We start from the raw sequence: 12,876 nt of genomic DNA on the forward strand, positions 1-12,876 counted from the left end.
GACGCTGTAATTTTAGTCTCAGAAGTCTCTCCATTACATGGCGAAGTTCAGCACTCTTGGTTTCTTGCTGTGCAGATTGCTTTAATATGGCCTTCCATAAAGAGTGTTTTTTGGACCAGTCCCTCCCTCATACCAAAAGTGGTATCAGAATTAGCATTGAATTGTCATCTACTCCCAGCCTTTTTTATTCCTCTGAGCCACAGAATAAAGTAAAAAAAAAACTTTTGCACATCATGGATATGCAGTGACAAATCTGGCATTATGTTGACAGAATAAATTGCAGGGAAGCAAGACAGCATATTTTTAATGCCAGTTAAGTAGAAGAGTCAGTTCTGTAAACAAACCTTGTCGCATTGACTTATTGCATTTCTTTCTGTTGTGATCAGCATTGAAAATCCTAAAACCCTCAGAAGGGCAAGTCGAAAATGGCACATTCGGTGTGTTTCACCTCAAGGTAATGGCAAAGTAGTGACCTGGACGTAGACTTCCATCCACACGTTTTCTAGAAATTAGAAATTTTCCAGAAGCAGAGCAGTGTTTTATAACGGTTAGATCTGAAGTAGTTGACTTCATTCATTCTGCACATATGGGTGTACGGATCCAATTCGGATCCGAGCTGGCAAAAACTTTTCAAGCATCAGTTCCAAGCTCCTCCCCTACCTGTATTACCTCACTTCCTCCCATCTAGCCCCAGATCTAGTTTGCCGCTCTGAGTCAGCATCGTGGTCTCTTAGCTAGGTGGTAAGGTTTTTTTGGTACTTTTTGCTATTTGTTGAGTGTGAATTCCTTACCTTTTTCCTCCCTTACATCGCGTTTGGTTGTCGTGTTACTAAAAAAAAAAAAAAAAGGTTTTAGTTTGTATTCCGTATTGGTAGTTTTGTGTTCTGGTTTGGGGCCCGTCTAGGCCCATCCCAGTTTAGTGTGTGTGTGTGCATGTGGTCCGTTTAGGGCTTTTTTTTCTGTCATTTTTATGGCTGAACAGACTAAGGTTCTCTTCAAAAAGTGCACAGAGTGTGGTCATAAGCTTTCTTTAGCTGATGGCCACACTCTGTGTTCTATGTTTAGGGGTCGCCCATCTGTCAGTATCCTGTCACATTTGTCTGGGGTTTAACCCAAGGGAGTTGAAGGATCGTCGGGCTAAGTTTGTGGCCAAAGGCTTGCTACCTGCTTTTGCCCTGGAGGCTGCCTCTGTTTCCTCTCCAGCCAGTGACTCTGTGCAGGCAGGGACTCAACCTCCCACCAGGCCTGATTCTTTGGAGTTGTCCCAGAGAGGTAGGGACAAAAGGGAGAAAGAGAGGTGCCATAAAGAAAGAGAGAGGCCCAGGAAAAGGTCTCCGACCAGGGAGTCTTTTTCCAGTCCCTCTGCTAAGATATCTAGGTCTCGTTCTCCTTGGCTCCGCTCTCCCCGTTTCTCATCGGAGCCGAGGCACTCCCCTCTGATCCGACCCAGACTCTAGTCGGTTGCTTCCTCCAGATCGACTGAGTGTATCCGAACTTGTTATGGGACAGGCTGATGAGGAGGTTCATCCAGAACCAGATTCAGGTGGGGGTCTTAACAGGACCCTCTCCCATTGGTGAGGGTTCTTCTGCTACTGTGTTCCACCCTATTGCTCCTTCCCCGATGCTTCAGGGTTTTCGGGTCCGAGACCTTTTGGAGCTGTGGGGTCGGTGCCGATGTTTTTCGTTTCCTCGATGCCGGTCGTCACTTTGAGTTCCTCGGATCTGTTCTCGGATCCAGGGGACTCTCTGAGCCTTGGTTGGGGAGTAGGACCTGGGAGTCGGATCTCGTTCTTTCGGATCCCACCCTCGGTGCTCGGACTACCCCACAGTCAGCTCCGATTCCGGCTTCGGTGCTGGGTAGAGCCTCTTCCTTACGTTCTACGGAGGCGTGCTCTCCATCAGCATTCGGGGCAGTGGAAAGGGTCCTCTCCCAGGGGTTGAGACCACAGCTCACATCCTCGGAAGCGGCCCAGACTCACCCTGATTTTGGATTCTGCTCCCATTGCCCTGTCTCAGGGACAGCCCATGCCAAGGCAGCCCCAGGTCGTTCCCCTCAGGGAATCCCCGGAGGCTTACGAATCTTCCCCAGAGAGTCACACTGGAGAGGGACCTCATAAGTGCAAGAGGAGGCACTTGGACTCCCCTGAGTCTATTACCACTGATACAGACTTGGATGAAGGAGAGGGTTCCCCCAGATCACCTCCTGAGGACGTCTCGTTTGGAGACATTATGGAGATCCTCCTCCAAAGAGGAGGTTGGTCAGCACCCAAACCCTCTGCGGATGAGTCCGTATTCGTGGATGCCTTTGGCACGGGCCCATCTACTTGCTGGGTCTCCCCACCAGCTGACACTTTGGTGGACCTCATCACCACTAGGGCATGGAAGGATCCTGACACCTCAGAGCCTGTCCCCAAAAGGCCAGACAAAATTCTTTCTCCATCGGACAGGCAGGCATGGTCCACGCTTTGGTGGTTGCAGCTGCCACAAAGAAGGAACTAGCTCGGGAGAGTTCCTTGGTTCATCCACCGGACAAGGAGTCCAGGTCGGTGGATCATTTTGGGAAGCGCATGTACTCGTCAGCGGCATTTTCTGTTTGTGCGCTGAATTACTTGGCGCATGTCATTCGACTGCAGCGAGACCTTATATCGGAGCTTACTGAGTCGCCCCCCGGAATCTCTATTGCTGCAGGAAAAGCAATCCTTTACTGCCAAGATGACTACGCTGAAATCAGTGACTAATACCTCTATGCGTCTTCTAGCTCATGACACGGAGGGTGCCGCTAGAGCTGCAGGTACAGGCATTGCTTTGAGGCGACACGCCTGGATCAGGCTGTGTCAATTTGCGGACCCCTTTAAGGCATCTTTCATCAGCGCCCCATTCGATGGATCATCCCTCTTTGGGAAGACCGTACGTGACACACTAACCCAGAGTGAGAAGGACGGAAAGACTTTGTCGGCTGTCGGAATCTGCTTCTCTAACCCCCAGAGGTCCTATTCCAGGAACCAAAAGGGGCAAAAGATGTGGTTCTGGAAATCACAGTCCTTTCTTGACACTCAGGAGTATTCGTCCCCCAGAGGCAGAGGGGGACAAGACCGACACTGCCCCTGGGGCAGAGGGGGTTCCAGAAACTTCAGGTCTAGGGAACCTTTTTCCGACAGACCCGCTCAACAACCCTGAGGGGTTGCCCAGCTGCTCTACTCTGGTGGTAGTCGGGGGAAGATTTTCCTTACATCCAGCGGCATGGGAGTCCATTACTGCAGACCACTGGGTGTTAAACATCATATCCAGAGGATATTCTATCCCCTTCATTTCACATTCCATATCTCCAGCTCGCCTTCCAGATGTCCCACCCACTCACAGGGAGGCTGCAGCTTTAGAGGTTTTGAAGCTGTTACAAAAACGAGCCATCGAGCCGGTCCCCCCAGATCAATCTGGATCAGGCATCTACTCCAGGTTTTTTTTAGTGCCAAAGAAGACTGGGGACCTCAGGCCTATTCTGGACCTGTCTATCCTCAACCTGTCAGTAGAGAAACAAAAATTCCGGATGGTCACTCTACAGTCCATTCTACCATTTCTGATCGAATGCGACTGGATGTGCTCGTTAGACCTCCAGGACGCTTACTATCACATCAAGGACCACAGGAGGTTTCTCCGCTTCCGGCTAGGGGCCAGTCACTTTTATTTCAGAACTCTACCCTTTGGTCTCACCACAGCCCCCAGGATGTTCACCAAGGTTATGGCGGTCGTAGCAGCTCACCTGAGACTTCAGGGCATTCAGGTATTCCCCTACCCAGACGACTGGCTCTTCGCTGCATCCACCAAGCGTTTCCTGTATCGTGCCCTACACTACTTCCTTGGTCTGTCTCACAAGTTAGGCATCTCGATCAACCTCAACAAGTTCCACCTGACTCCGGTTCAGATAATAGACTTCATCGGGACTAGGTTGGATTCAATTCAGTCAAAGATTTTTCTCACTCCGGAAAGGATAGCGAATCTCAAGACTCATGTTTCCGTGATCTTGGATCACGCAGTTGTCACAGCAGCCGATGTTCTCAGGGCCCTGGGTTCCATGGCAGCAGCAATCTCTATAGTCCCTCTTGCACATCTTCACGAGTCCTTCAGTGGAATCTGGCAGTCTAATGGTCCTGGCTAGACCTTCCGATGAGTTTCCACATCTGTATCAATCTGGCACGCAGAACGGCACTCCTGTGGTGGCTTCACTCTGTGGATATATTTGCGGGGCGCAGCTTTCTAGCCCCTCATGCTCAAGCCACGGTGACCACAGATGCTTCCCAGTTCGGGTGGGGGGGGGGGCACTTCCTGGGAAGAATGGTCCAAGGCACATGGTCCCCTCCAGAGACCAAGCTACACATCAGTGTCCTGGAAATGAGGGCAGTCTGTAGTCTGGTATATGAACAAACAGGGAGGGACCAGATCCTACCCCCTTTGTCACGAGGCCATGAGAGTTTGGGAGTAGGCCGTATCCACCAGCTGGTTTCTCCTAGCAACGCATATCCCGGGACGCTCCAACATTCTGGCGGACAGTCTCAGCAGGGCTATCCTGCTTTCCTACGAGTGATCCCTGAAACTATCAGTGGCGGAGAAGATCTTCCGTGTTTGGGGTCAATCTTGCTGTGATCTCTTCGCATCTCCTTCCAACGCGAAGTGCAGCAAATTCTTCGCTCTGATTCCCCCTCCTGGGGATGCCCCCAGGGATGCTCTAGTCCATGCTTGGCCTCCTGGGCTACTGTATGCTTATCCCCAGTTACCTCTGATTCAGACTGTCCTTCAGAGATTACCAGCTGCAGTGCAAAGTCATTCTCATAGCTCCCTTCTGCCCATGTCAAGTGTGGTTTCCCTTCCTCTGGCCTCACCTGTTGGCCCCTCCATGGGCTCTAGATCCATGTTCGGATCTAATTTCTCACCCGTCGGGCTTGCCCCTGCCCAACCTGGACAGTCTCAAGCTGACTGCTTGGCTGCTCCAGTTCCCATGATCATCAGGACTCCCGGACTTTCGTCTCCTGTTAAGAATATTCTGGCAGCTTCTCTTAAGGCCTCCACTAGGAAACTGTACAATAGCAAGTGGAAACGTTTTTGCGTTTGGGCCTCTCAGCACAATCAGAACCCGTTTACAGCCCCTGTCCCGGTCATACTGGATTTTTGGCAGATCTTTTTTGGTCAGGCTCAAGTGCTTCCACCATCAAAGTTCAATTGGCTGCCATCTCTAATTTTCATATGGGTGAAAATAAGGTTGCTCTGGCTTCGGCCAAACTCTGTAAAGCCTTCCTGAAGGGCACCTTTTAATTGCGACCTCCAGTTAAAGAAACAGTGCCCCCCTGGGATTTGACTTTAGTCCTTCAGGCCTTGACCTCTCCCCCTTTTGAGCCTGCCGGTTCAGTTCCGATGAAGTTCTTGTCATGGAAGACAGCATTCTTGGTCGCCATCACTTTGGCTAAGAGAGTTTCTGAGTTGCAGGCATTATCCTCCTTGCCCCCCTATTTGGGTTTTCACAAGGATAGGGTTTCGTTGTGCATGAACCCTTCTTTTCTTCCCAAAGTGTCTTCAGCAGCCAATATTAATCAGTCCATAAATTTGCCAGTCTTCTTCCCAAATTTCCAGAATAGGGATGAATGTAAGCTTCATTTGTTGGATGTCCATAGACAACTTCATTTTTACCTCCATAGGACTAAACCCTTTCGGAAGTCGGATCAATTGTTTGTCTCTTTTTCTAAACCATTTTTGGGCAAAGCAGTTTCGAAAGTGTCCTTAGCAAGGTGGATCACCCTGTGTGTTGCGCAGGTCTGCAAGGACAAAGGGATACAGCAACGGTGAAACACGAAGTACATAGTACATTTGTGTACACTTACCATAAATGTAGATGTTTGAGTGTATTCAGTGTTGCAGTCCAGGTTACCCTCCCGCCATCCCCCTGTCATTCTGGAGTTTATCTTTCCTTCTCTATCTTCTACAACCTGTGTATTGTATTTGCTTGTAGATGAAAGTAAAGTTTATATTGATGCATGTGTGTGTGTGTGTATATATATATATATATATATATATATATATATATATATATGTGTGTGTGTGTATATATATATTTTTATTTATTTTTTTTTTTGGCTACTTTTTTGGGAGCACCAGACATTGGGGGCAAGAAAAATTAAAGAAAATGGCGTCTGCTTAATGTTTTATACCCCTTATGACCTGACGTCATGGAAGAGGAGACAGCAACCAACGCAGGACCCAATACTTTGGAATTCAGGCTGACTGAGGGCAACCTGCCAGCAGATTACCCAAATGTAATGACTGCAGCAGTGAATACACTCGAACATCTACATTTATGGTAAGTGTACACAACTGTACTTTCTTGCTCAAAACCAGGATCAATTGTATCCCCAAATGTGAACAAGTACCTTTTCATCCCTTATTCCTCCTTACTTTCTTTTCTTCGCTTACTTACTTACTGCTATCTGATTCTCTTACCTGACTTTCTCCCTAAGCATACCATAAGGCTTCATATTGCAATTCCTATTGGTTTAGACGAACTTACATTCAATTGCTCTACAAACTGTTTAAAATCTCTCTAAATATTAAATAATTGTCATATACCATGTATCAGTTCTTAACCGATGTTTTATATTATGTATAATTGTTATAATCAGTTTAAACTGCAGATTTTTTTTTTTTTTTTTTGAAGATGGAAAACATTTTAAGAATAAGTTTTCAAATAATTTGGAGCTTTTCTCCCTGGGTCTCTGCTGAAAGTGGGCTTCTACCCAGTCAGACTTTCCAAATAATCAAATGTCAATAAATAAATAACCGTATATGTTCAAATAGGTGGATCACTGCTGTGTTATGGGTTTATTGTTCTAACTCTGCTGTCTAATTGCTGGTAGTTTCTGGGAGGCTGTCACAACTTAACTTGGAGGTGCTCTTCCCTTTCCATATCCTTCTATAGTTTCTGAGGTGGCTTATGCTTCCTTCCTTGGACTGCTATCCTCTTCATACCCTGTCTATGGCATGGAAAAGATTGGTCTTCCTTACTTTTGAGGGGTGTCTGAAAGCTCTGGAAGACTGGTTGGATGGTCTGATGAGAGTATGTGGTGTAGTTCTCACAAACTACTGCAGTAACAGTGATCCCACTACTTGAAACTTTGTAGTTATTGAGAATACACTCTCCCTGATGTAGGAGCCTCTTTAAATATTTGTGTTATATTTATCTTCTGTTTGTATTTTAAGAGCTGAACATTTTTTTTAGATGGTTACCTTTATGTGGGCCTCTTTACAGGCCTTCATTGTGAATGGCCAGGCATTGAGAGTTTAGGACTAGTGATCTAATATGACTGTATAGTATTATTTTGTTAGTTAAATATCTTAAATTGTGATGAACTCATATTAACCACTAAGTGTTTACTTTTTGGAACAGTATGGCAGAAATGCGCTGGAAATAGTGATGAAGTCTATTGTGAATTTGGATACACCACTGGTGTCTGCTCCCCCTGACTATCCTGGGGATTTCTTTAAGGGTAAGTAATCCAAAGTGCAGTTGTGCTTAATGCCTACAGATTATTTAGTAATGGATGAGGTTGTGTTCAGATGCAGTACCAAGCTGTTCTACTCTAGTTTGTCACCTGTTTTTCAGATTTTATTCTGTATGAATGCTAGTTCCTGTTCAAAAAGCTATTTTCACCCCCCAAAAAAAAGTTTGTAAAGCAAATAATCTAGAGTAAGTTTTGCTTTCTAGATCTGCACAGATTAATCTTGTTTTGCTTACCTTGTTATACCTGAGTAAATTGCTTTTGCTTGTCTATCATCTCAAGAGTCTTCCATAAATTTGGCATGTGGGAAGACTGTTCTTAAGCAATAAATTTGAGACACAGGTACAGTGAACATGTATAGTTATAAATACAAACACCTTACAGAACTTCTGGTACCTCAGTAAAAGAAATCCAGAGGAGATGTTCTTCGTGTTTCAGTGTTGTAGTCTTTACATTTGGGGTAATCTGCTGGCAGGTTGCCCTCAGTCGGCATGATTAACAAAGTCTTGGGTCCTGCATCGGTTGCTGTCCCTTCTTCCATGACGTCAGGGGTATAAAACATGCAGCCGATGCCATTACATCAGTCTTTCTTGCCATGCGGTGCCCGAAGCAGAAGCAGTTCGCAAGTGCCGGTCGGCCGACTCCAGAAATTTTCGTTTTCGAGTTTCAGAACCGAAGTCTTCAACTAAAAGCCAAGTACCCTGGTGGGGAAACTTTTTCTTGCTCCTTCCCTATGTCAGTAAAAGTTAATAACTGCATTACTTGTGGGAAGCAAATACCTCGTAAGGATTTTCATTTGTACTATATTCCTTGCCTAGGTCCTAACCACAATGTACCTTGCTGTTGGTTTTGTGCTAAATTTAATCAACACACTATTAAACGTCTGTATATTTTTGCTTCTAAATATTTTGGCTCACGATTTAATTATCCAGAAATGTCAGTTAGCAATCCGACTACCGGAATACCTAAAAAAAAAAAAAATAAAGAAAAAGACACAGACCGAGGTCCAAAACTGATGACAACGTTTCTCCTAAGCCAGTCGCCAGTTCACCAGTACTCAGTGAGGCGCTTTCGCAGCCCCTGATACCCGCTGCTTCTGATTCGCAGGCTTCTACTGAGACCCATTCGGAGTCCGGTATGCCATGAGATGCTTCAGTTATGGAACCCGCGGATGTCTCTACCTTAGATGGGTCCTGAGCCGCTGTGCAGGCACTGGCTTCTGAGGGCCTTTTCAGGCCTTCAGATTTGTACATTAGACCGACGCCATCTTCAAAACTAAGGCCAAAATCTAAATCTATGTCTAATAAACCAACGCCTGGACCACATGTACAGGCCCCTGTGCCTAAAAAACAAATGATCAAAATGGCTGAAGATGTAATTACTCTGATCAGGGGTAGCCAGCCCCCTCCTTACAAGAGGCCTAGGCAAGACATTAATTATGAATCTTCTGAATAGGATTCTATTTCTTCTGTCTCTTCTAATGAGCAGGATTTGTCTATACCTACTTATGAGGACTCTGATGCAGAAGATTCCATTCCTTCTGCTTCTCCCTCTGAGGATTTTACTTTTGGGGAAACTTTACATACCTTAAGGGAACATTTCCACTGGGAAAGTCAGGATTTCTCTGAATCTAAAAAGAGACTTGGGGATTTTCTTCTTCTTACCTCAGCATAGGCCTTTGGCTATACCTCCTGTCCTAGACATTGTTAATGATTTTTTTCAGAATCTAATATGGCTCGTGATTCTCTGCCTCCTTGGCAATCAGGGCTTTAAACTGCCAATTTCATATGCTTAAATATCAACAGCATATCATGGGACTGTTTAAACAGAAAATGATGTTAATTTCTGACTGTGTGGAAAATAGATTTACAGGATTTATTGCATTCAGCTGAACAAGTTGGAAAACATACTTTGCATTGTGGTTTTCATTCTTTGGAGGCCTCTTCCAGGGCTGCTGTAACTGGCTCTCTGCTAAGAAGGCATGCTTTGCTCAGTGAGCAAACTCTGCCTGATCGTGTTAAAGGAAAATTGTTGGATGCTCCTTTACAACAGGACCATCTGTTTGGTAATAAGGCAGAAGAAGTTTTAAAAAAGATGGAAGATAAAGCTAAATCTATGCAGACTGTGAAAGATTTCTTACAAGTGCAACCTCCAAGATTTAGTAGGCACTGGCCTGCTAAGAGCTGGTCCTTACCAGATGTCCTTCAAGGATGCATCTGCAGTCCTTACAAATGGGTTGTCCTGTCGTCAGGCAGCCCTTCGGTCGGCCGGATTCCAAAGTCTGGGTCTGGCTTCGGCTGGTGTCGCACTTCACCCGACGTCATAGCTGCAGTTCTTCGGGTATAAAGGCATCAGCCGACGCCATTTTCCTCAGTCTTTCTTGCCGCGTGGCGCCCGAAGCAGAAGCTGTTCGCAAGTGCCGGTCGGTCAGATCCAGAGATTACTACTACCGAATACTACTTCGAAGACTTCTAAAAGCTAAGTACCCCGTTGGGGACTCTTTCTTGCCTCAGCCGATGTCAGAAAAAGTGAATAACTGTTTAACTTGTGGGAAACAAATACCTCATAAAGATTTCCACTCTTACTGCTTACCTTGTTTAGGCCCAGACCACGACGTAGCAGCTTGTCTAGCCTGTGCTTCTTTTAACCGACGGACGCTTAGACGTCGGTCGGAGTTTGCTGAACAGTTTTTCGGCTCTGATTTTGCTTATATTATGCCGTCGGATCCTCCGACTACACAAATTTCCAAAAAACGCAAAGAAAAGGACCGACACTCGCGGTCCGCGGTTTCGGCCGAAACCGCGGTTAAGCAAACCGCGAGTGTCTCGGTTTTGGCCGAAACCGAGCAAGCGGTTCTTTCTTCAGCCGAAACCATGCCTTCTACCGAGGCCTCTTCTAACCTGGTAGAATCGGCTTCTGAAATCCAACCTGCTGTTGTGGTTTCTCAGGAATTATCGGACACTATTCCCTTGGATATATCAACCCCTGCACGTGGAGCTGCTAGGCCTCCTGCAGCCATGTCCATTAAGGCCTTTGCCAGGGCTAAAGCAGCTAAAGCTACTAAGACTGTGCCTGTTAAGCCCCCCTCTCACAGGCCCAGCTCCAGTTCCCAAATGCTTTCTCTGGCAGAGGATCTCATTTCTTTAATAAGGGATCCCAACCTCATCCAGACAGGGCCTCTCATCCACCTCCAGAGAAGAGACCTAGAGCAGGGCCCCCTGAGCCAGTGTCCACGGATGATTCCTCTGATGATTCAGACAATACAGACCCTCCAGAGGCTCCTTATTCTCCTTACGAAGACTCTGATGCTGAAGAGTCGATTCCTTCTGCCTCTCCTCCTGAGGAATTTTCCTTTGGGGAAACCTTACATGCCATGAGGGAACAATTTCAGTGGCAGGGCCAAGATTTCTCAGACTCCAGGAAAAGGCTTAGGACCTTTTTGCATTTACCACAACATAGGCCTTTAGCTATACCTCCAGTTCTTTCTGTTGTAGGTGATGCATTTAATGATGCCTGTACTGCTCCTGATTCTTTACCTCCAGCCCCTGCTAAGCCCGATAGGTTCTACAGGGTCCCGGACACACATCACCATTTATACAAGGCTCCTTTTGCAGATCCCGAGACTATCTCCCAGGGGCCTAAGGCAGTAGCATCTACCTCTGCTAAAAATCCCCTCCCCTCTGAAAGGGAATCCAGGTTCTTAGAGAGATGGGGTAAAAAAGTATACACCTCTGCTACTCTGTCAGCTAGGGCCTTGAACTGTCAATTTCATATGATCCAATATCAGGAGTTTATGCTTGATCAGTTAACTAAGAAACTGTCCTCTGATGAATCTTTAGATAAGAAATATGTTCTGGAAATAGTGCATAACATTCAGCAAGTTAGTAACCATTCTTTAAAATGCGGCTATGATGCACTGGAGGCTTCCTTTAGATCAGCCATGACTGGCACTGTTATCAGAAGGCATGCATGGTTGAAAGAACAGGCCTTGCCGGACCATGTCAAATCAAAACTATTAGATGCTCCCATGGACAAGGTCAATTTATTTGGTTCTCCTGCTCAGCAGGTACTGAAGAAAATGGAAGAGAAGGCAAAATCTGTACAAACAGTGAAGGATTTCTTACAGGTTCAACCTCCAAGGTTTAGCAGGAACTGGCCCTCCAAAAATTGGTCCTTTCCAGACTCCTCTAAAGCACAGAGAGGCAGGAATAGGCGTTCAAGAGGCAGAAATCAATCCAGGGGTGCCTACAGGGGACGCCAGTGGCAGGGCAACAACCAGCGAGGCACAGCCACTACCACTGCAACAGGACAATCACAGTGACTTGGCTCTGGCACCGCCTACCAGGGAACAGCTAGCAGCACCCTTAGGCGGAAATCTACCTTATTTTCAAAGAACTGGCATTACATCACAAGGGACAAGTGGATTTTGCAAACTATAGACCAAGGTTACAGGTTTCATTTCCATACTCTACCAGGAAAAAGAGGAATGCCAAACCTACCACCAAATCAAAAGATAGAAGCTCTAAAACAAATAGCTCAATTAGTAAGAATGAGAGCTGTGGAAAAGGTACCATCTATGGAACAAGGAAAGGGATTTTACTCCAGACTCTTCCTGGTACCAAGAAAAGAGAAAAAATGGAGGCCTATTCTCGACCTGTCTGCTTTAAACACATTCCTCATTGTTCCAAAATTCAAAATGCTGACTCTACAGCAGCTTCTTCCCATGCTGGGCAAGGAGTCTTGGCTGGTAACTCTAGATCTCAAGGAGGCATACCTGTACGTCCCCATACGACCAAATTGCAGAAGATACCTCAGATTTCTTGCAGGATCAGAGCATTATCAATTCTCAGCATTGCCCTTTGGCTTATCTACTGCGCCCAGAGTGTTCACGAAATGCCTGGCATCAGTAATCGCTCATTGCAGACTTCAGGGAATCCAAATTTAGCCCTACCTGAACGACTGCCTGATACAAGCGGACAACAAAAACAAGCTAACAGAAGACTTACAAAGAGTCATTTACTTGCTGCAAGCCCTGGGATATACAGTCAATATAAAAAAGTCAAGGCTGATACCATCCCAAAGAATAACCTTTTTAGGTGCCGAGCTGGACACATCAAAGCAGATGGCATTCCTAACTGTAGAAAAACAAGAACAACTTCCTCTCTACTTCTTGGCATTGACAAAGCAGAACCATCTAACAGCAAGAAAAGTACTGCAAGCCCTGGGCTTCATGGCATCCTGCATAATTCTGGTCCCTCATGCCAGACTGCATATGAGAAAGCTACAGTGGTACCTGAAGAATTTATGGTCTCAACACAAACACAGCCTAGAAATCAAA

General features: G+C 46.0%; 1 protein-coding gene across 1 annotated transcript in view; it reads left to right on the forward strand.

The window, feature by feature from the left end:
* Positions 1 to 12,876, forward strand: part of SBNO1 (strawberry notch homolog 1) — a gene marked incomplete in the record, with an annotated part of 3,303,179 nt that overhangs the window by 2,405,193 nt on the left and 885,110 nt on the right. Inside the window, 1 exon segment of the mRNA XM_044068578.1 lies at positions 7,427 to 7,526. Within this exon segment, the coding sequence (XP_043924513.1) occupies positions 7,427 to 7,526 (100 nt within the window).

The sequence above is a fragment of the Protopterus annectens genome, chromosome 4.part0, assembly GCF_019279795.1.
Source record: "Protopterus annectens isolate FY-2018-M chromosome 4.part0, PAN1.0, whole genome shotgun sequence".
Taxonomy (NCBI): domain Eukaryota; kingdom Metazoa; phylum Chordata; order Ceratodontiformes; family Protopteridae; genus Protopterus; species Protopterus annectens.